The 22,295-nt window shown below is 45.3% G+C and overlaps 1 protein-coding gene across 2 annotated transcripts in view; it reads right to left on the bottom strand.

Moving 5' to 3' along the window:
- Positions 1-22,295, bottom strand: part of CERT1 (ceramide transporter 1) — a 2,527,843-nt gene that overhangs the window by 2,159,644 nt on the left and 345,904 nt on the right. For both annotated transcript variants that reach the window (XM_044063956.1, XM_044063957.1), the window contains exon 3: positions 14,026-14,142. In XM_044063956.1, coding sequence (XP_043919891.1) covers positions 14,026-14,142 — 117 coding nt within the window. The remainder of the gene's footprint in view (positions 1-14,025; positions 14,143-22,295) is intronic.

The following is a 22,295-nucleotide window of genomic DNA, read 5'->3' on the forward strand; positions in this document are numbered from 1 at the left end:
ACAAAACCGACAGCGAGGTATGTTGTGGTCAGGACCTAGGCAAGGAATACAGTATGAATGAAAATCTTTTTGAGGTATTTGATTTCCACAAGAAATGCTATTATTTACTTTTACTGACATCGGTTTAGAGCTAGACATAGTTTCCCCAATGGGGTACTTGGCTTTAAGTTGAAGACTTCGTTTCTGAAACTCGAAAATGAAAATTTCAGGAGTCGACCGGCCAGCACTTGCGAACTGCTTCTGCTTCGGGCACCGCACGGCAAGAAAGACTGATGTAATGGTGTCGGCTGCATGTTTTATACCCCTGACTACCTGACGTCATGGACGAAGAGACAGCAACTGACGAAGGACCCAAGACTTTGTTAATCAGGCTGACTGAGGGCTACTGCAAGCAGATAACCCAAATGTGAGGACTGCAACAGTGAAACACGAAGAACATCAACATATGGGAATTCTAAGCAAAAGACCTGCTCTGGCAGAGTGGGGATCATGTCAGTCACCCTGCTAGACAGGGGTCCAAGGAAGTAAATATTGTGGGAAGAAATATCCTGGGAATTGTTATGACTAGGCTTGTATAGGCCCTAGGGCTGATAGCCTAGTACCAACCTATGAACATTAGAGCCTCTCAGTATTCTCAGCACCAATGGTAAAAGGCATACTACTACACCTCATAGCCTATACTACTACATTGCTCTGTTTATTTGGGCAGAAGAGTGGCAAACAGTTTTAGAAATTTTCAGTAGCATATGTTTTCCCCAGGGGAAATATGGATGCACAGAGAGGCTAACTATGTCACACATGCTGGTTTATAGAATAACTGAAAAACTACCCTTGAATACCCACAAACAAATGGTTCAGTGTAGAGGTTTTAATTCTATACTCAAAACCATGCTGATAGCATTTGCAAATCATTTGAAGTAGAAACGGACACATTCTTGCCCCATCTCCTCTTTGCATACAGAGACATGCATCAAAATTCCAATTTTTGGCCAGTGATTTACTGTATGACCAGAGGATTAAAGGGTCCCTTGATTTAATTTGTGATGAATGGGAGGATGAACATTATTTCTACAATGAGTCTCCTGGAGGATGTGCTAAATTTAAGGACTAAGGTTAAGATGCTCATGACGCTGACACAAAGTTACCTAATCTATGCATAGCAGAAGCAAAAGGTTTGCTATGTCCAGAGTCCACAAGTTTACAGTCTGAGAAATGGTAGTGGTGTGTATTCCTACTCAAGAGAATAAGGTATAGGCAGCATGGGAGGGACCTTTTACTGTTGTGAAGGCGGTAAGTGATGTAATTTACTTGGTGATTGTCAGACAGAATGCAGAAACACAAAGTTTACTATGTCAACATGATGAAGATCTACCATTAGACAGACACTATTTAGTATAAGCAGTGGGTTATAATTATAGGAATCAGAGAGGTACCTGGTAGGTCATACCACAGAAGCAAGAATGGATGCCTAAGGTGGATGAAGTAGTAGTCATAGCAGGTCTCTCCTATGCAGGCTTAGGAATTCCAACAATTAGCACTGCAATGATAGTTTGGGGACAGGTTCACTGCCAAGTCACGCTGTACCCAAATAGTAGTGTACCATTTGGACATAAACACACAAATGCCAGTGAAACATCACCTCTTATAGGTGCCTGAGTAAGTGAGGCAAACCACATATGGATAAATGTAGAAGATGTTCAGTCTAGGGTTGAAGTTAGAAAATGAACAGTCACTGACCCTAAGTGGAGAGTGGTAACACCCTTTGCCATTAAGGGCCTCATCCAGACCTAGTCCCTTCAAATACAATCCTCCCAAATGTGGATGAACACTTCATGATCAAATATCTCAAACAACTCAAGTTCTCTTTACCACCCTGGAGGTCAGACTCTCCCAGTCTGCTGTTGGTAGATTCAGATACCTTAGAAGTACTGCCCCCTCCCTAATACCGTACTCCTCCTTTATCATCACCTCTTATCTTCCTCCCTTGACATATATGGAGGGCGATACACTTATCAATCCACCAGCTCCCTTGCCTTTCTACCTTAACTGTCAGGAAATTAAACCTAGGTTTTGAATATGCTCACTCTGATCTCGTATCTGATGCCCTCATTTATGCAGACTGCTATGTCATACCTTCACTTCTGTCATTCTTGAACTACTCATACCAGGCAATTATGTCTCACACCCAGTTTTCAATGGCTTATGTTTCTGGGATACTAACAATGTTTACAAAGACTTGTGTTTCTGTGATACCAACAAAGTTCATCCGCCCTTCCTGCATCACTACTTGCTCCTGCATCTTCCTAACCGGACTCCTTGCACTGCAGAGTAATATCTAATCATGCTGAGAGTCACTTATTTGTTCCTCTACTATGTTTTGCCTCTCTAAGTTCTGTGAACTGCCTCAGCAAAGTAAAACTGTGTACACTTGCCATAAATGTAGACGTTAGAGTATATTCACTGTTGCAGTCCTCACATATGGGGTTATCCGTCTCCCGGTAGCCCTCAGTCGGCCCAAATATCAGAGTCCTTGGTATATGACATCGGCTGCCGCCGGTTGTAAAAATGATGTCAGAACGTTAGGTATAAAGGGAGGTAGCAGACACCATTTCCTCAGTTTTTCTTGCCTTAACTGTTAGGAGCCCCCAAAAGAAGGCTAACCCAGGAAGGTAGCACCCTGGACACGTCATACAAAAAATAAATATATATATATATATATATATATATATAGTCTGTGCCTTATGGAGGTTGGGAAACCAGGACTGAACAGTGAATACACTTGAACATCTACATTTATGGTAAGTGTACACAACTGTGCTAAGTTCTTCGTGTTTCACTGTTGCAATCTTCACATATGAGTTGATTCCCAAAGCTCAGGAAAAAGACAAAGGGTGGAGGAAGGATCACAGCTTAAGCGTTGGTAGGAAAGGCCTGCAAAACTGCAGAGACAAAACCATCCCTGGATTTAGAAAACAAAGGTAGATTGTAATGCTTTGTGAAAGTATGGACAGAAGACCAAGTAGCTGCCTCTAGAATGTCCTTAGTAGGCACACCTCTCAGAAAGGCTGCACAGGTAGAGGCTACTCTAGTAAAATGGGTCCTAATACCCTGAGGGGGAACCTTCCCATGCTGTAGGCAAAAAATGTGAATACAATGAGCAATCCACTTGGAGATGGTCTATTTTAACATAGCTTTACCCTGAGCCCCAGGAGCAAAACTAACCAACAACCGTTCAAATTTTCAAAAGGATTTAGTCCTGTCTAAGAAAAACCTCAGCTGTCTACGCACATCAAGAGAGTGCAGAATCCTTTCCCCTTTATTTTAGGGATTGTTGAAAAATGTAGGCAAGTCAATAGACTGGTTAAGGGTTAAACTGGAAACTACCTTAGGCATAAAGGCAGGATTAATTCTCAGAGAATCCCGATCCGATTGAAAAATGAAAGATTCTACTGCCATTAAGGCTTGCAGCTCAGAAACCCTTCTAGCTGAAGTAATAGCTAAAAGGAAAGCAGTCTTCCAGGACAGAAGCTTCAAATCTGCAGAGGCAGCTGGCTCAAAGGTAGGCAGAATAAGTTTTTCCAGGACAAAATTAAGATCCCAAGCAGGAGAAGGAGCTCTTCTGGGAAGTCTAAGATTACGAGCTCTCCTCAGGAACTGTTTCATCAAGGGGTGAGAGAAAATGGGCTGCTCAAAAGAACAATGAGCCAAAATTGCTGAAGCATGAACTTTGATTGAAGAAATGAAAGTCCACCATTAAGCAGTCCTGCTAGGTAGTCAAGAATGACGGAAAGAGAAGGATAAGAAGAGTCTTCTCCTTTAGCCAGCATCCAAGAGCAAATCTCTTCCATTTATCTGCATAGGATTTTCTGGTGCTAGGCCTCCTGGCCTCATGAAGAACTTCAACCACCTGTTTGGAAAGATTTAAAGTATTAGCCAGGCAGTTAAATGCAGAGTTTGAAGATGAGGATGAAGGAACTTTTCCCCTCCCTGAACTAACAGATATAGCACCAGGGGAAGATGCCAAGGCTGAGCCTGTGAAAAGGCTGTGAAGGAGGGGATACCAATGCTGCCTGGGCCAATCTGGTGCTATCAGAATAGCCTTTGGTTTTTCGTCCCTTATCTTTAGCAGTACTCTGGGAAGAAGAGTCAGAGGAGGAAATGCATAAACTGAGAGATGAGTCCATGGGAAGGACAGCATATCCACCAACCAAGCTTTGTTGTGAAACTCCCTGGTGCAAAAGGTTGGAAGGAGATGAATGGTGTGAGAGGAGAAAAGATCCACTTGTGGGGTGCCCCAATGATGAGTGATGCGATGAAAAATGTCCTTGTTCAATTGCCACTCGTGAGGATCCAGAACATGTCTGCTCAAATGATCCGCCAAGGAGTTTAGCCTCCTTGGAAGATACAGGGCTATTAGCTGTAAACCCATGAATGCTGCGATAGACCATAGTCTCATGTTTTGTCTGCACAAGGGGTAAGAGCGAGTCCCCCCATGCTTGTTGATGTACCACATGACTGTGATATTGTCTGTCCTGACCAGCAGAGTCCCAGGATAGAGTAGGTCCTTGAAATCCAGCAAGGCCTGCTGCACGATCATCAATTCTTTTAAGTTTATGTGCAGATGAATCTGCTGGGTGCTACAAGTCCTCTGTATGCCCCTGCCCTCCAGATGAGCCCCCCATGCAACATCTCAGGCGTCTGTGGTGAGACAGTGGGCGGAAAAGAATACCCTTGTTCTGAGAACAGGCTGTCACCCACCAGACTGTCACCCACCAGAGGAACTCAATTTGTAGACAGGAAATCAGGGGAAGAATCAAATCTAAGTCCTGTATGTGTTGACACCAAAGATTCTTGAGGTACCACCAAAGTTTTCTCATATGCAGCCTTGCATATGGGATCATCAAAATACATGAAGCCATGAACTCCAGTGCTTGCAGTAATTGCCTTGCAGAGAGCTAGGTCATGCTTGCCAAGTTCATGAAGTAAGCCGAAAAATCTTCTTGCATCTGTTGAGGGAGGAATACCACCTGAGTGGCTGTATTCAGACTCACTCCCAAGAAAACAATCTCCCTTGTAGGAGCCAACTTGGATTTTTCTTCGTTGAGAGTGTAACCCAAAGAGGTGAGAATGTTCTTCACGAAATCCAAATCCTTTTCTAGTTGTTCTGGGGAGTTTGCTTGAATGAGACAGTAGTCCAGGTAAGGATAAATATGAATGTTTTCTGTGTGCAAAAAGCAATGACTGGAGCCAGGCACTTCGTAAAAACTATAGGAGCAGTAGATAAGCCAAAGGGCAATGCAGAAAATTGAAAGTGTTGCTCCCCAGCCATAAAGCGAAGGAACTGTATGCAACTTTCCCTTATTGGTATGTGCAGATAAGCCTCCTTGAGATCCAAAGTTACCAGAAATGAATCCTTGCCCAGCATGGGTAGTAACCGTTGAAGGGTGAGCATCTTGAATTTGGGAATCACCAGAAAAGTGTTTAGACAAGACAGATAGTACAGTTTTGTACCTACCATAAATGTAGATGTCCGATAGGAATGCATCTGCAGTCCTTACAAATGGGTTGTCCTGTCGTCAGGCAGCCCTTCGGTCGGCTGGATTCCAAAGTCTGGGTCTGGCCTCGGCTGGTGTCGCACTTCACCCGACGTCATAGCTGCAGTTATTCGGGTATAAAGGCATCAGGCAACGCCATTTTCCTCAGTGTTTCTTGCCCCAGATGCCAGGTGCCCTCTAGGAAGGCTAAATTTGGATAAATGTAAATGATTCCAAATAGTAGAGAGCAAACAAAAAATAGGCATGTATGTACATATATACAAACAAATACACCATAATAGATTCCCCCAGCTAGCTAGCTACAAGATGGGCAAATACCCTAGGAGTATCACAGAGGGGAAGGAGGGTGGGTAATCCTGACTGCAGATGCATTCCTATCGGACATCTACATTTATGGTAGGTACAAAACTGTACTATGTCCTTCAAGGATGCATCTGCAGTCCTTACAAATGGGTAGAATACCATAGCAAAACTGGGGGAGGAAGAGAAATAAAATTATGGTGTAGTTAAGATCCCTTGCAAAACAGCAGTGGCAAAACCTGCTCGGGATCTGGAGTATAAAGGTAAATTATAATGCTTGGCAAATGTATGCACAGAGCTCCAAGTAGCAGCCTCTAAAATGTCTTTGGTAGCCACTCCTCGTAGAAAAGCTGTGGTAGTGGCTGTAGCCCTTGTAGAGTGAGGCCTGATGTTTTCTGGAGTTTTCTTTCCATGGTAGGAGTAACAAAATCTAATGCAATTTCCTATCCACTTAGAGATTGCCTGTTTTGAAACTGCTTTTCCTTCAATTCCTGTTGCATATGCTACCAGTAGCTGGTCAGTTTTCCTATTGCCCTTGGTCCTGTCCAGGTAGTAGCGTAATTGTCTATGCACATCCAAGGTATGCAACAGCCTTTCTCCCCTGTTCTGAGGGTTGGGGAAGAATGTAGGTAGGTGGATAGCCTGATTCAAAGATACTCTGGAGACCACCTTAGGCATAAAAGTAGGATTAGTTCTCATGGATACTCTATCTTGGTGGAAGATCAGGAAGGGCTGTACTGCCATTAGTGCCTGTAGCTCAGATACCCTTCTTGCTGAAGTGATTGCCAACAGGAAAGCAGTTTTCCATGATAAGTATTGTAATTCTGCTGTTGCTACTGGTTCGAAAGGAGGAAGTGTCAATTTTCTAGCATAAAGTTCAAGTCCCATGCTGGCAATGGTGGCTTCCTAGGTTTTACATTTTAATTCCTCTCAGAAACTGCCTGAGCAGAGGATGTGAGAAGACTGGAGGATCCAAGTCGTATTCTGCTGAAATAGCTGATGCATGAATCTTGATGGAAGAATAGGACAGGCCTTTGTGGAAGAGCTCTGCCAAGTATTCCAGGATGTTGGCTATGTTTACCAGTGACATTTTCTCCTTTTGCAGTACTCCAAATGAAATATCTTTTCCATTTTGCTGAATAATTTTTTCTTGTTGAGGGTCTGCGAGCCTCCAAGATAATGTCTTTTACCCTTTGGGATAAATTTGGGTTATTTGTTCTTATGCAGTGTTCCAGGCAGTTAGCTGCAGTGTTTTCAGGTTTGGATGCAGGGTGTTGTAGTTGTTCTGTGTTAACAGCAAGGGAACAAGGGGTAGGTGCCATATTTGTTCCCGAGACATGCTCCTCAGTAATGGATACCAATGTTGTCTTGGCCAGTCTGGAGCTATCAGGATGATCCTTGGACGGTCCTCCTTGATCTTCAATAGCACCTTGTGCATCAAAGGAAGTGGTGGGAATGCATATGCTGTCAGGTTTTTCCAACTGAAAGATAGGGAGTCCACCTTCCAAGCAAGTGGGTGGTACGTCCTTGTGCAGAATTTCTTTAGTTGGTGATTGCGTGGGGATGCAAATAAGTCTATTTGAGGGAGTCCCCATTTTCTTGTAATGGTTTTGAAGATGTCCGGATGCAGCATCCATTCGTGGGCATCCGTGGTAGCCCTGCTTAGTATGTCTGCTAGAATGTTTTCTTTTCCTGGTACAAAAATTGCTTGTAACTGAACATTGTAACACAGGGCCACATTCCAGAGATCCATTGCCATCCGGCATAGAGGGTACGAATGTGTGCCTCCCTGTTTGTTGATGTACCACATAACTGTGGTGTTGTCTGTCCTTATCAACAGTTGACCTTGTCGAAGAAATGGTCTGAATGTCTGAATTGCCAGTTTTACTGCCAGCATTTCCTTTTGATTTATGTGTAGGTGCAGCTGGTCTTGAGTCCATAAGCCTTGTATGCACTTGTCTAGCATGTGGGCCCCCCAACCGAGGTCTGAGGCGTCCGTGGTAATGGTTTGGCTTGGTTGAGTGTTGTGGAAGGGCAATCCTTTGTTTGATTGACAGGCCTAAGCCCACCATTGGAATTCTTGCTTCAGGCATGGAATTATTGGAATTTGGGTTTCTAGGCTGTGCTTGTGCTGAGACCATAAATTCCTTAGGTACCACTGTAACTTTCTCATATGCAGTCTGGCATGTGGAACCAATATTATGCAGGATGCCATGAAACCCAAGGCTTGCAGGACTTTTCTTGCTGTTAGATGGTTCTGCTTTGTTAATGCCAAGAAGTATAGAGGAGTTGCTCCTGTTTTCTACTGTTAGGAATGCCATTTGCTTCGATGTGTCCAGCTCTGCACCCAAGAAGGTTATCCTTTGGGATGGTATCAGCCTTGACTTGTTTATATTGACTGTGTATCCCAGGGCTTGTAGTAGGTAAATGACCCTTTTCAAGTCTTCTGCTAACTTGATTTTGTTGTCCGCTTGTATCAGGCAGTCGTCCAGGTAAGGGTAGATTTGGATTCCCTGGAGCCTGCAATGAGCAATTACTGATGCCAGGCATTTCGTGAACACTCTGGGAGCAGTAGATAAGCCAAAGGGCAATGCTGAGAATTGATAATGCTCTGATCCTGCAAGAAATCTGAGTTATCTTCTGCAATTTGGTCGTATGGGGACGTGCAGGTATGCCTTCTTGAGATCTAGAGTTACCAGCCAAGACTCCTTGCCCAGCATGGGAAGAAGCTGCTGTAGGGTCAGCATTTTGAATTTTGGAACAATGAGGAATGTGTTTAAAGCGGACAGGTCGAGAATAGGTCTCCATTTGCTTTCTTTTCTTGGTACCAGGAAGAGCCTGGAGTAAAATCCCTGTCCTTGCTCCATAGATGGTACCTTTTCCACAGCTCTCATTTTTAATAATTGAGATATTTGTTTTAGAGCTTCTGCCTTTTGATTTGGAGGTAGGTTTGGCATTCCTCTCTTCCCTGGTAGAGTATGGAAGTGAAACCTGTAACCTTGGTCTATTGTCTGCAAAATCCACTTGTCTCTTGTGATGTAATGCCAGTTTACTGAAAATAAAGCTAGCTTCCGCCAAGGGTGCTTTTAGTTGTTCCCTGGTGGCGGTGCTAGAACCAAGTCACTGTGATTGTCCTGTAGTAGTGGTGGTGGCTGTGTCCGTGGCTGCACCTCGCTGGTTGTTACCCTGCCACTGGCGTCCCCTGTAGGCACCTCTGGATTGACTTGCCTCTTGAGCGCCTATTCCTGCCTCTCTGGGCTCTGGAGGAGTCGGGAAAGGACCAATTCTTGGAGGGCCAATTCCTGCTAAACCTTGGAGGTTGGACCTGTAAGAAATCTTTCACTGTTTGGACAGATTTTGCCTTCTCTTCCATCTTCTTGAGCACCTGTTGTGCAGGAGAGCCAAACAAATTGATCTTGTCCATGGGAGTATCTAGTAATTTGGATTTCACATGGTCTGGTAAGGCCTGCTCTTTTAACCATGCATGCCTTCTGATAACTGTGCCAGTCATGGCTGATCTGAAGGAAGCTTCCAGTGCATCATAGCCACATTTTAAGGAATGGTTACTGACCTGCTGAATGTTATGTACCATTTCCTGAACAGATTTTTTGTCTAATGGTTCATCTGAGGACAACTTTTTGGTTAACTGGTCTAGCATAAATTCTTGATACTGGATCATGTGAAATTGACAGTTCAATGCTCTAGCTGAAAGAGTTGCAGAAGTGTAAACTTTTTTACCCCATCTCTCTAAGGACCTGGATTCCCTTTCAGAGGGGAGGGGTTTTTTGGCAGAGGTAGCCGCTACAGCCTTAGGACCCTGGGAGATAGTCTCAGGATCTGCAAAAGGAGTTTTATACAAATGGTGATGAGTATCCGGAACCCTGTAGTACCTATCGGGCTTAGCAGGGGCCGGTGGAAGTGAATCAGGAGCAGTACAAGCATCATTAAATGCATCATCTACAACAGAGAGAACTGGAGGAATGGCTAAAGGCCTATGTTGTGGTACATGCAGAAAGGTTCTAAGCCTCTTCCTAGAGTCTGAGAAATCCTGGCCCTGCCACTGAAATTGTTCCCTCATAGCATGCAAGGTTTCCCCAAAGGAAAATTCCTCAGGCGGAGAGGCAGAAGGGATGGACTCTTCAGCATCAGAGTCTTCATAAGGGGAGAAAGAAGCCTCTGGAGGGTTAGTATTATCTGAATCACCAGAGGAATCATCTGTAGAAACTGGTTCAGGGGGCTCTGCTCTAGGCCTCTTCTCTGGAGGTGGGTGAGAGGCCCTGTCTGTGTGAGACTGGGATCCCCGGATTAAAGAAATGAGATCCTCTGCTAGACTAAGCATTTGTGAACTAGAGCTAGGCCTGTGAGAGGGGGTCTTAGCAGGCACAGATTTAGTAGTTTTAGCTGCTTTAGCCCTGGCAAAAGCCTTAATGGACATGGCTGCAGGAGGCCTAGCAGCTCCACGTGCAGGGGTGGAGATATCCAAGGGGATAGTGTCAGATAATTCCTGAGAAACTGCCTGAGCAGAAGGGTAAATCAGAAGCCGATTCCACGAGGTTGGAAGAGGCCTCGGTAGGAGGTAAGTTTTCGGCTGAAGGAAGAACCGCTTGCTCGGTTTCAGCCGAAACGAGACACTCGGTTGGCCTAACCGGTTTCGGCGAAACCGCAGACCGCGAGTGTCGGTCCTTTTCTTGCGCTTTTGATATTTGCGTAGTCGGAGGATCCGGCGGCATAATGTAAGCAAAATCGGAGCCGAAAAACTCCTCAGCAAATTCCGACCGACGTCTAAGCGTCCGTCGGTTAAAAGAAGTACAGGCTAGACAAACTGCTACGTCGTGGTCTGGGCCTAAACAAGGTAAGCAGTAAGAGTGGAAATCTTTATGAGGTATTTGTTTCCCACAAGTTAAACAGTTATTCACTTTTTCTGACATCGGCTGAGGCAAGAAAGAGTCCCCAATGGGGTACTTAGCTTTTTAGAAGTCTTCGGTAGTAATCTCTGGTTCTGACCGACCGGCACTTGCGAACAGCTTCTGCTTCGGGCACCACGCGGCAAGAAAGACTGAGGAAAATGGCGTCGGCTGATGCCTTTATACCCGAATAACTGCAGCTATGACGGGTGAAGTGCGACACCAGCCGAGGCCAGACCCAGACTTTGGAATCCGGCCGACCGAAGGGCTGCCTGACGACAGGACAACCCATTTGTAAGGACTGCAGATGCATCCTTGAAGGACATCCAGAATAAGGCGTCAGGTGCCCCCTTTCCTGGGTACCAGAAAAAGTCGAATAAAACCCTAGGCCTGCCTGATTTGCAGGAACTGGCTCTATAGCCCCCATAGTCAGTAGAGAAGAAATTTGAGTTTCTACCTCTGCCCTGAGAGTTCTGGGTATGTCTGGGTACCCTTGCAAAACAGGGAAGGTGTGAAAGTAAAACTTGCAACCTTGGTTTACTATACTGAACACCCATTTGTCATCTGTGATGGTAGACCATACCTCTGCGAACCTGGCTAACATTGCCCCCCAAAGGAAACCCAGGGCCCGCAGGAGGTAGGCACAAGAAGGCCGGAGTCATTGAGAATGTTTGCTTTGGGAAGCTGGCTTAGAACTCCTCGATTTAGCAGTAGAATGCCATTGTTTAGCCCTTTGAGGGGCAGAAGCCTGCCCTCTGGAAGATCTGAAACCCCTAGGCCTAGAGTGACAGTGCTTGCCAGGATCAGGGAAAGACCATTTCTTGGAAGGATAATGCCTACTAAACTGAGGAGGCTGAACCTGAAGGAAATCTTTTACAGCTTGCATAGATTTTGCCTTATCCTCCAACTTCAGTACCTCCTCAGCCTCATTACCAAAAAGATTGTCCTTGTGCAAAGGAACATCCAGCAATTTAGATTTAACAGGTTCGGAAAGAGGCTGCTCCCTGAGCTAAGCATGCCTGCTAATTACGGCACCAGTGGTTGCTGCTCTGCAGGAAGCCTCCAAAGTGTCAAAACCACAATGAAGTGAATGCTTATTAATTAAAGTGGCAGAATTCTCCAAGAATTGTAAATCTCAGATCTCCATCGTGGAAGGAATATCTCCAAGTCTAGCCTTAATGGCCTCCAAAGTATGCTGCTGATACTCAAGCATGTGAAAAAGACAATTCACGATCTAATGGCAAGAGTTGCAGAGGTATAGACTTTTTTACCCCACCTGTCCAAGGCCCTAGAATCCTTATCAGAAGGCACATGGTTTTTAGCAATAGTAGCCTTAACACCCTTGGGGCCTTGAGAAAATTTCTGGATCAGCAGTAGGGTTTTTAAAAAGGAATTGATGAGATTCAGGAACCCTGTAATACCTATTCTGGTTTTCTGGGGGCAGGAGGAACAGAATATGGAGTTAAAGAATTTTCCATGAAAACATCATCCACAACTTCCAAAACTGGAGGTGTAGCCAGAGGCTTATGCTGTGGCAAATCCAAAAATTCCCCGATTCTTTTCTTAGACTGTGGAAAATCCTGACATTCCCATTTTAAAATACTCTCTAAGAGTATTCAAAGTATCCCCAAAGGAAAAATCTTCTGGTGGGGAGGCAGAAGGGATAGAGTCCTCAGCATAAGAATCCTCAAAGCCAGAAAAAAGTTGAGAATTTCCTTCTTCACCAGCAGACATACTGGAAATCTCAGAATCTGAGACAGACAAAACATCAGGAGATAATTCCCTAGCCCTCTTTGAAAGGGGGGGGGATGAGAGCCCCTAATCAGGGAAAGAAGATAATCAGCCATCTTTACCAACTGGGACTGAGGCACAGGAAGGGAGGCTGACGCCTGCTTGGGAGTAGGCTTGCGGCTTGAAGGTTTACTAGCAATCCGGAGGGACTCGGGAGGCCTAGAAACTGCAGAAGTCTGAAACTAAGGTAGTCAGGTCTGGCTCTGGTCTCATGTTGAAAAGAGGCGTCAGAAGCCGGTGCCTGCAAAGTGGCTCCGGACCCATCTGAGGCGGCGACACGCAGAGGGTCTGAAGATGAAATAGCAGCCTGCCGCATGGAGGACTCCGTAAAGGTCTCGCAGAGGCTTGCGGCTGAAAATCTGTGGACTGGAGGGGCTGCAAAAGCACGTGACTACCGCTGTGCTGACAACCAATTTCACCAGTGCGTTGTCAGTAGATTTAACCCTAGGCCTGTCGCGGTCCTTGTCTCTGCATTTCCTAGGTATATCCGAAGTCGGGAGACCAGACGACTCCATACTGACAAACTTAGGCCAGACTCCGAAATGCTTATACAAAATCTTAGCTCTACGGTGTATGGTACTCAGGTTAAAGGAAGCACAGAGATCGCAGTTAGGGACATTGTGCTCAAGGGACAAACAAGTAATACAATAGGAATGGAAATCACGGTGTGGAATCTGTTTTCAACAGGCAAGACGGATATTAACTTTATCGGACATTCGTTAAAGCAAGAAAAGGGGATCCCCAACGGGGTACTTATCTGAAGGAGTCTTCAACTTGGTAGTCAGAAAGCAAAACTAAGGTAAACGGCCGAACGGCTCTAGTGCGAATTGCATCTGCTTCGGGCTCTGCGGCAAGAAAGACTGAGGAAATGGCATCGGCTGCCTCCTTTTATACCCGACGTTCTGACATCAGTTTTACAACCGGCGTCAGACGATGTCATATACCAAGGACTCTGGTATTTGGGCCGATTGAGGGCTACCGGGAGCCAGATAACCCCAAATGTGAAGACTGCAACAGTGAAACATGAAGAACATCTACCTCTTTATTCTGCTTTATCATTCTCTTGCCTTCTTCCATCTCACTTTAAAGGTACAGTCACTAGGATGCACCTTTCCACCACAGTCAAATGTACTACTGTCCATTCTGAGCCAAGATGGAGCAGTCCCTTACAGACATACCTCCCTTTAGGTACCTGCCAGTCAAGTGTTTCTCTCCTGTCCATGGACATGAGTAGTCATACCCTCTAACCCAGTCTTAACTCTGTATACCGACTACTGGTACATTTAAACACACCTCTGAGAATTCTACCTCCATCTCTCTCTCTCTCTCTCCTGGCATCTCTGTGCCAACTCAGCTGTCTCTGATAGACCACTGGATAAAGCTGCAGAACTACAATATAAATATTCATTCAGGTTACTATCTGCTTACTATAGGTCATGGTTAACAAGACAAGCCTTAAGAAGTACTTTAATTACCTTGTGCTGCTCAATGGAATCAATCCACTGTTGCCGATGGTCTGGGTCCTGGGCACGAAGATACCATACACTGTCATTTACACTTATGTCAAATCTGCATTCATCAAACTCATGAGGCTGTAAAGACAATGATGACATTGAGTGAAAAAAAGATTCAGTTTCTACTGCTTTTCAGTAATTAGAACAAATGATTCAAAGTTAAATTTGAGGAGAAAAGACATGCACAATAACATGCAACAGGGTATACATTCACTTTGATGCAGAGATTTTGTGGCAATGGGAAGTATAAAAATCAAAGGAAACAGCATTCAGTTCCGCAGCACAAGCACAAACAAATAATGGTATACCCCTAGAATGCTCTATTGTGATATGAAAAGTACAGTTTTGTACCTACCATAAATGTAGATGTCCAATAGATATGCAACTGCAGTCATAACATATGGGTTGTCCTGCCTCAGGCAGCCCTCGGTCGGCCGGATTCCAAAGTCTGGGTCCGGCGTCTGCTGGTGTCGCCTCCTCTCCGTCAGAGCGGCTGGAGTATAAAGGCATCGGCCGACGCCATCTCCTTCAGTGTTTCGTGCCCCAGATGCCAGGTGCCCTCCTAGGAAGGCTAAATTTGGTGAATGGATAAGCAATTCCAGACATGCACAACAGTAATAAACAGATACACCATAGGAGATACCCCCAGCTAATAGGAATAGGGGGAGTGGACCCATAAAGAAGGTTGCAGAGGGGTAGGAGGGTGGGAAAATCTGACTGCAGTTGCATATCTATCGGACATCTACATTTATGGTAGGTACAAAACTGTACTATGTCCTTCAAGAATGCAACTGCAGTCATAACATATGGGTTGAATACCATAGCCAAGCTGGGGGCGGTTGGAACTAAGAAAGTGATGGTGTAGCTAAAATGCCCTGCAGGACTGCCGAAGCAAAACCTGCTCGGGATCTGGAGTATAAAGGCAGGTTGTAGTGCTTGGTAAATGTATGCACGGAGCTCCATGTAGCAGCCTCTAGAATGTCCTTTGTAGCCACTCCTCTTAGGAAGGCTGTGGATGTGGCTATAGCTCTGGTGGAGTGTGGCCTAATATTGGCTGGCACACTTTTTCCATGAAAAAAATAGCAGAATCTGATGCAGTGTCCAATCCATTTGGAAATTGTTTGTTTGGAGATTGCTTTTCCTTGTACTCCAGCAGCATAGGCTACAAGCAGTTGGTCAGACTTTCTGGTGGCCTTAGTTCTGTCCAAGTAGTAGGGTAGTTGTCTGTGTATGTCCAAAGTATGCAGCAGTGCTTCCCCCCTGTTTTGAGGGTTGGGGAAGAAAGTAGGCAGGTGAATGGCTTGATTTAGAGACGGCCTGGAAATTACTTTTGGCATGAATGAAGGATTGGTTCTTAGAGAGACTCTGTCCTGATGAAAAATGAGAAAAGGAGGTACTGCCATGAGTGCCTGTATCTCAGAGACTCTTCTTGCTGATGTGATTGCCAATAGGAAAACCGTTTTCCATGAGAGAAATTGCATTTCTGAAGTTGCTGCTGGTTCAAAGGGAGGAAGAGTTAATTTTTCTAAGACGAAATTGAGGTCCCATGCAGGTACTGGCGGTTTCCTGAGAGGTTTGATATTCTTTATCCCTCTTAGGAACTGTCTTAGCAAAGGATGCGAAAACACAGGTGGATCACAATTGTATTTTGCTGAGATTGCTGAGGCATGAATCTTTATGGAAGAATATGAGAGACCAGCATGAAACATTTCTGCCAAGTATTCCAATATCTGAGGTATACTCAATACTGTTGTATCCTGACCCCTGTTAGCATTCCAGATGATGATGGCCTTAGTTCTGTCCAAGTAGTAGGGTAGTTGTCTGTGTATGTCCAAAGTATGCAGCAGTGCTTCCCCCCTGTTTTGAGGGTTGGGGAAGAAAGTAGGCAGGTGAATGGCTTGATTTAGAGACGGCCTGGAAATTACTTTTGGCATGAATGAAGGATTGGTTCTTAGAGAGACTCTGTCCTGATGAAAAATGAGAAAAGGAGGTACTGCCATGAGTGCCTGTATCTCAGAGACTCTTCTTGCTGATGTGATTGCCAATAGGAAAACCGTGAAACATTTCTGCCAAGTATTCCAATATCTGAGGTATACTCAATACTGTTGTATCCTGACCCCTGTTAGCATTCCAGATGATGAATCTCTTCCACTTGGCTGAATAGGTTTTTCTGATGGAAGGTCTGCGTGCTTCCAGTAAGATCTCTTGAACTTTTTTGGAAAGAGAGATATCAGAAGGAGTTATGGTAACCTCCAGGCTGTCAGATGCAATGTTTTCAGGTTTTGATGAACAGTCCTGTAACTGTGTTGTGTTAGAAGCAGAGGCCATAGGGGCAGAGGCCACGGTTTCGTCCGAGTTATGCTCAACAGCAATAGGTACCAGTGCTGCCTTGGCCAGTCTGGAGCTATCAAAATGTCTGTTGGTTGTTCTGCTTTGATCTTCAGTATCACCTTGGTCAGCAGTGGTAGAGGAGGGAATGCATAAATTGTTAGGGAATTCCAGCTGAAGGAGAGAGCATCCGTTTTCCAGGCTAGAGGATGGTGGGTCCTTGTACAGAACTTTTCCAGGTGATGATTCATGTGAGAAGCAAAGAGATCTATGTCCGGTCTTCCCCATGTCCTTGTTATTTGTGAGAAAATGTGAGGATGCAGCATCCATTCGTGTGGATCCAAGAAATTTCTGCTCAGCTTGTCCGCCAGTACATTGTCCTTGCCTGGCACAAACTGGGATTGCAGATGTATCTTCAGACTTAGGGATTTTCCCAGAGAATCATTGCTAGTCTGCAGAGGGATAAGAATGAGTGCCTCCTGCTTGTTTATATACCACATAACAGTGGTGTTGTCTGTCCTTATTAGCAAATGTCCTTGTTGAAGTGATTTTGAAAACTTCGATTGCATGAATCACTGCCAACATCTCTTTTGGTTTATGTGCAGATGCCTTTCCCTTGGTGTCCATTGACCTTGAATGCATCTGCCCTCCATGGTCTGAGGCATCTGTTGTAATCATTTGACCTGCTTGAGGTTTGTTGAAAGACATGCCTTTGTTTAACTGACTTGTTTGAGCCCACCACAAAAATTCTCTTTGTAGACATGGAATGAGTGGGATTACGTCCTCTAGGCTTTGGCTGTGTTGGGACCATAAGCTTTTTAAGTACCATTGCAGCTTTCTCATATGAAGTCTTGCCAAAGGTATCAGAAGAATGCAAGATGCCATGAACCCCAGGGCCTGCAGGATTTTCCTTGCAGTCAGCTGGGAGAGCTTTGCTAGGCCTTTGAAGTACTCTGGTAACTGCTGTTGCTATTTGTGTTTTTGTGTCCAGTTTGGCTCCTAGGAAAATAATCTGTTGGGATGGCAGAAGTCTTGATTTCTGAATGTTGACCGTGTATCCCAAGGCCTGTAATAATTGAATGACATAGTCCAAGTTTGCTATCAAGGTTTGTTTGTTGTCTGCTTGCATGAGGCAGTCGTCCAGGTAGGGGTATATTTGAATCCCCTGGAGTCTGCAGTGTGCCACTACTGATGCCAGGCATTTCGTGAACACTCTGGGAGCAGTAGATAAGCCAAACTGCAATGCTGAGAATTGATAATGCTCTGTCCCTGCAAGAAATCTGAGGTATCTTCTGCAGCTTTGTCTGATTGGGATATGCAGGTATGCCTCCTTGAGGTCCAGAGTGACCAGCCAAGACCCCTTGCCCAGCATGGGAAGGAGTTGCTGCAACGTCAGCATTTTGAACTTTGGCACAATGAGATAAGTATTTAGAGTAGACAAGTCCAGTATAGGCCTCCATTTGTTTCCCTTTCTTGGAACAAGGAACAGTCTTGAATAAAATCCCTGGCCTTGTTCCTGTGGAGGGACCTTTTCTATTGCTTTTATATTTAACAGCTTTGAAACTTGAATGGGTGCCTCTGCCCTTTGATGAAGTGGCAGGTTTGGCATGCCTTGTCTCATTGGTAAAGTATGGAAGTGGAATCTGTAACCTTTGTCTATTAAATCCAGAATCCATTTGTCCTTGGTTAAGATATGCCAGTTTTTTGAGAATAAGGAAAATTTTCCACCCAAAGGTGCTTCTCTTTGAACCTTTGTAGGTGGTATGAAAGTCAAGTCATTTTGGTTGTCCTTGTGGTGCAGCTGGACTGCCTGCGCCACTTCTTTGATTTGGTGGTTGCCATTGGCGGCCCCTGTAGGAGCCTCGGTATTGCCCTCTACCTCGGGCACGTCTGTTTTTTTTTCCCCTTTGAAACTTGTCAGTGTCTGGAAAGGACCAATTCTTTGAAGGCCAATTCCTGTTGAATCTGGGTGGCTGAACCTGGAGGAAATCTTTGACTGTCTGTACTGATTTAGCTTTTTCCTCAATGGACTTCAACACATCTTGTGCATTAGCACCAAAAAGCTTCTGTTTTTCCAGAGATGCATCAAGTAACTTTACTTTAACATGGTCTGGCAGTGGCAGTGGCTGTTCTTTTAACCAAGCATGTCTACGTATAATAGCCCCAGTCATAGCTGCCCTACATGAAGCCTCCAATGCATCATAACCACACTGAAGAAAATGATTGCTAACCTGCTGAGTGTTATGTACTAGATCCTGCAATGCCTTTCTATCAATAGGCTCAGGACAGGCTAGCTTTTTCTGTAAATCATCCAGTAAAAAATCCTGGTACTGAAACATATGGAAAAGGCAGTTAAGTGACCTCATGGCCAGGGTGGTAGAGGTATAAACTTTTTTACCCCATCTCTCCAGGGACCTAGCTTCCCTATCTGCTGGCAGTGGATTCTTGGCTGAGGAAGTAGCCACTCCCTTGGGGCCCTGTGAAATAGTTTCTAGATCCACAGAATGGGCCTTAAAGAGATGTTTATGGGTGTCAGGGACACTATAATATCTGTCTGGCTTGACAGGAGCAGGAGGGAGAGAATCAGGGTTAGCACTGGAGTCGAAGAAAACATCATCCAGGACATCCATAACTGGAGGGATAGCTAAAGGTCTGTGCTGGGGTAGCTTGAGGAAGGTACGTAGTCTTTTCCTGGAATCAGAGAATTCCTGACCCTGCCATTTAAAATGCTCCCTCATAGAGTGTAGGACTTCACCGAATGAAAAATCCTCTGGAGGAGAGGCAGAGGGAATTGATTCCTCAGTATCAGAGTCCTCACAGGCCTGGAAGGATTCTTCTTGGGTATCTGAATGCTCAGAATCCCCAGAGGCTTCATCTGAAGAGAGGTTGTCGGCCTACTCAGGTCTGGGCCTTTTCTCTGCAGGCGGCCGAGAACCTCTGTCTGGATGAGGGTGAGACCCCCTAATAAGAGAAATAAGATCCGCAGCAAGAGACATGATCTGTTTATCAGAAGAAGGGGCCTGGGCAGTAGGTTTAGGATGGGCCTTGGCCTGGCTGGCGGCCTTAGCACATGCAAAGGCCTTGATGGACATGGATATAAGAGGCCTAGCTGCCCCACGTGCAGGAGTAACCTTGTCCACAGGAATGGTGTCGGGTAGATCCAGAACTTCGGTTTCTGGAGGAAAATCAACAACCGGCACCGGTGTAGACTCCGAGACCGAAGGATGTGTTAACGCTGTGTCGTCGGCCTGGAGCGGTTGAATTACCGCTTCTGAAGGGACCGAAGCACTCGCGGAGGATTTAGGAGGAGTATCGTTGGAGGACGCGGGTCGAGGATGTCGGTCCCGGTCCTTTCGTTTTTTGGTAGATTGAGTTGTCGGTTGTTCCGACGGCATTATATAAGCGAAAGATTCGCCGAAAAAGTCTTCGGCAAATTCTGCCCGGTGCCTGAGAGTGCGCTTATTAAAGCAAGCACAGGCAGCACAGGCCGAGACGTCGTGGTCTGGGCCCAGGCAAGGGAGGCAATAAGAATGGAAGTCCTTATGAGGTATTTTTTTACCACAAGACAAACAATTATTAACTTTCTCAATTTGTTCTGACATCGGCTGAGGCAAGAAAAAATGTTCCCCAACGGGGTACTTAGCTTTTAGATGACTTCGGTACTGAAACCACAGGAGCTGACCGACCGGCACTTGCGAACTGCTTCTGCTTCGGGCACCGCGCGGCAAGAAAGACTGAAGAAGATGGCGTCGGCCGATGCCTTTATACTCCAGCCGCTCTGACGTCGGAGAGGAGGCGACACCAGCCGACGCCGGACCCAGACTTTGGAATCCGGCCGACCGAGGGCTGCCTGAGGCAGGACAACCCATATGTTATGACTGCAGTTGCATTCTTGAAGGACATCAGAAAATGTAAATGTTCCTGACAACCTACCTAACTGTGTAACCAGTCAGCTAGCACACATTTCACGTTTTTTTTTAACTTTTTTTTAAATTTTACACAATACAAGATGACAAGCAGCAACTTTCATTGCAATAATAATAAAATAACAAAAATAGAGTGACCAATTATTTACGATACATACAAAGATCAACACAGCAAGACTATGTACTAGGATCAAACATTTGGGATGCAATGCTACAGAAACCAACTCTTTCCATCTTACAAAAGTTAGTTTGCAAAGTTATCCAAAAAAATGTTGCCAGAGGTAAGGAAGAGTATTTGAGACATCACCACCCTTAAAGGTATATATAATATTCCATATCTTCTAGCGAAGAAGACTGCTCAAATGATCTGGTGAGTGAATTACTCTCTGCTTCCCAGCTCGAGCACCAAACAATTTAACAGCTCTTGCAAGAACCCATTAAACTTCCAGGTCAGTGCTGGTATCAAGTCTGTTTTCAGATCTAACACCACAAATCCAAAATTTCCAGTCTAGCACAAAAGGCTGATCCATACATTTTGCCTAGTTTTTCATAGGGACAATCCCAATGTACATTTTTAACTGGGCAGTCCCAAAACATGTGAAGGTTATCAGCACCCTCTAAATGACAGCTCCAACACCTACCAACTGTCCTTAGCCCCATATGCAGAGGAGAAGTTTTGTTCCTCTGGCACCTTGTAGAAGCAGTCTGGGCGCATAGGTGCAAGAGGCTGTAAAGTGTTCAAGAAGCTGCAGTAAAGGCATCCAAGTACGCTGGAAGAACAGGGGGTACAGGTGTAGGGGAGGGGGACTCCACTTGCAGCAGTTCTAAGTATCTTGTTTGGGTTTCTGTCATTTGGGAAGTATCTCATTTGAAATAATCTTTCATTTTGGTGATGGTTTCACCAAATATAGTCTTCAGGTGGAGAATCCCCTTCCACAGAATCCTCATCAGGAGAATAATATTCCTTGGGAGAAGCAATCTGGGATGCATAACAGATGGATTCATCCAAGGAAACGTTGGAAGATTCATGTTCTTCCTCAAGGAGGGGAGTCATGGGGATAGAAGAAGCAAAGGGAGGCCTAGGGTTTTACCAGAGACAATGCAGTTGTGGGTGAGGCAGAAGGCCTAAGGACCATAAAAGGCTGCATGGGCGAAGAGGTGAAGGCCTCCCAGTCTGAAGGGGCTTCAGAAGCAGGAGTAATGTGTTTTGTTTTTTGCTTCTTTTTGGTCAGAGTGGCCTTAGGAGTTGGTCTAGAGCCCGGTTTGGCAATGGCTGTATCAGACATCTGGATTCTGGTTGAAGGAAACACCAAATCTGGTTCCCCATCGACAGGCATCGGTGTCTGAGAAAGCTCTGTGGATATGCCTGTCAACGGCTGTGCAGTGGCCTCTGTGAGGGAGGTCGATGGAGCAGACGGATCCACTGAGCGCTTAACTCCTACATCGGCAGTTGGTGAAGCGTCTGGGTGCGAAGCGGCAGGCGATGAAGGCCTAGGCATCTTGGCCTTCTTATGCGGAGGTTCTTGGGCAGCCTCCGAAACGGGATCCATCCTGAGAGCCAGCTGTTTAAGGCGCTGATTTTCTAAGTAAAGATTTAAAGCTGCAAGGCGGCTACGTAAGATCTTAGGAAGAAAAGATGTACAAATAAGCCAGGTGTTATGGTCGTGTTCCCGGCCTAAGCAGAAAATGCATTTGTCATGGGCGTCCTTATGGGGAATTTGGCACCCGCATTGGCACTTTCCCTTTATCCCTGACATCAGCTGAAAGCTACAAATTCAAGCCTAAGCAATGCAAAAGATCGGTAAAATATTAGAAATGCAAAAACCCAACGGGTTACTTATCTATACTCAATCAGACATCTGGAGAGCGATCATACGATGCAAAGTCGTTTGCGGCTGAAAAGTTCTGAGGATTGTGCGTGCAGACGTCATACATAGGGTCCCTGGTTTATGGCCCTACGTGTGACGGTCCACGCAG

Source organism: Protopterus annectens, chromosome 2.part2 (assembly GCF_019279795.1).
Source record: "Protopterus annectens isolate FY-2018-M chromosome 2.part2, PAN1.0, whole genome shotgun sequence".
Lineage (NCBI taxonomy): Eukaryota > Metazoa > Chordata > Ceratodontiformes > Protopteridae > Protopterus > Protopterus annectens.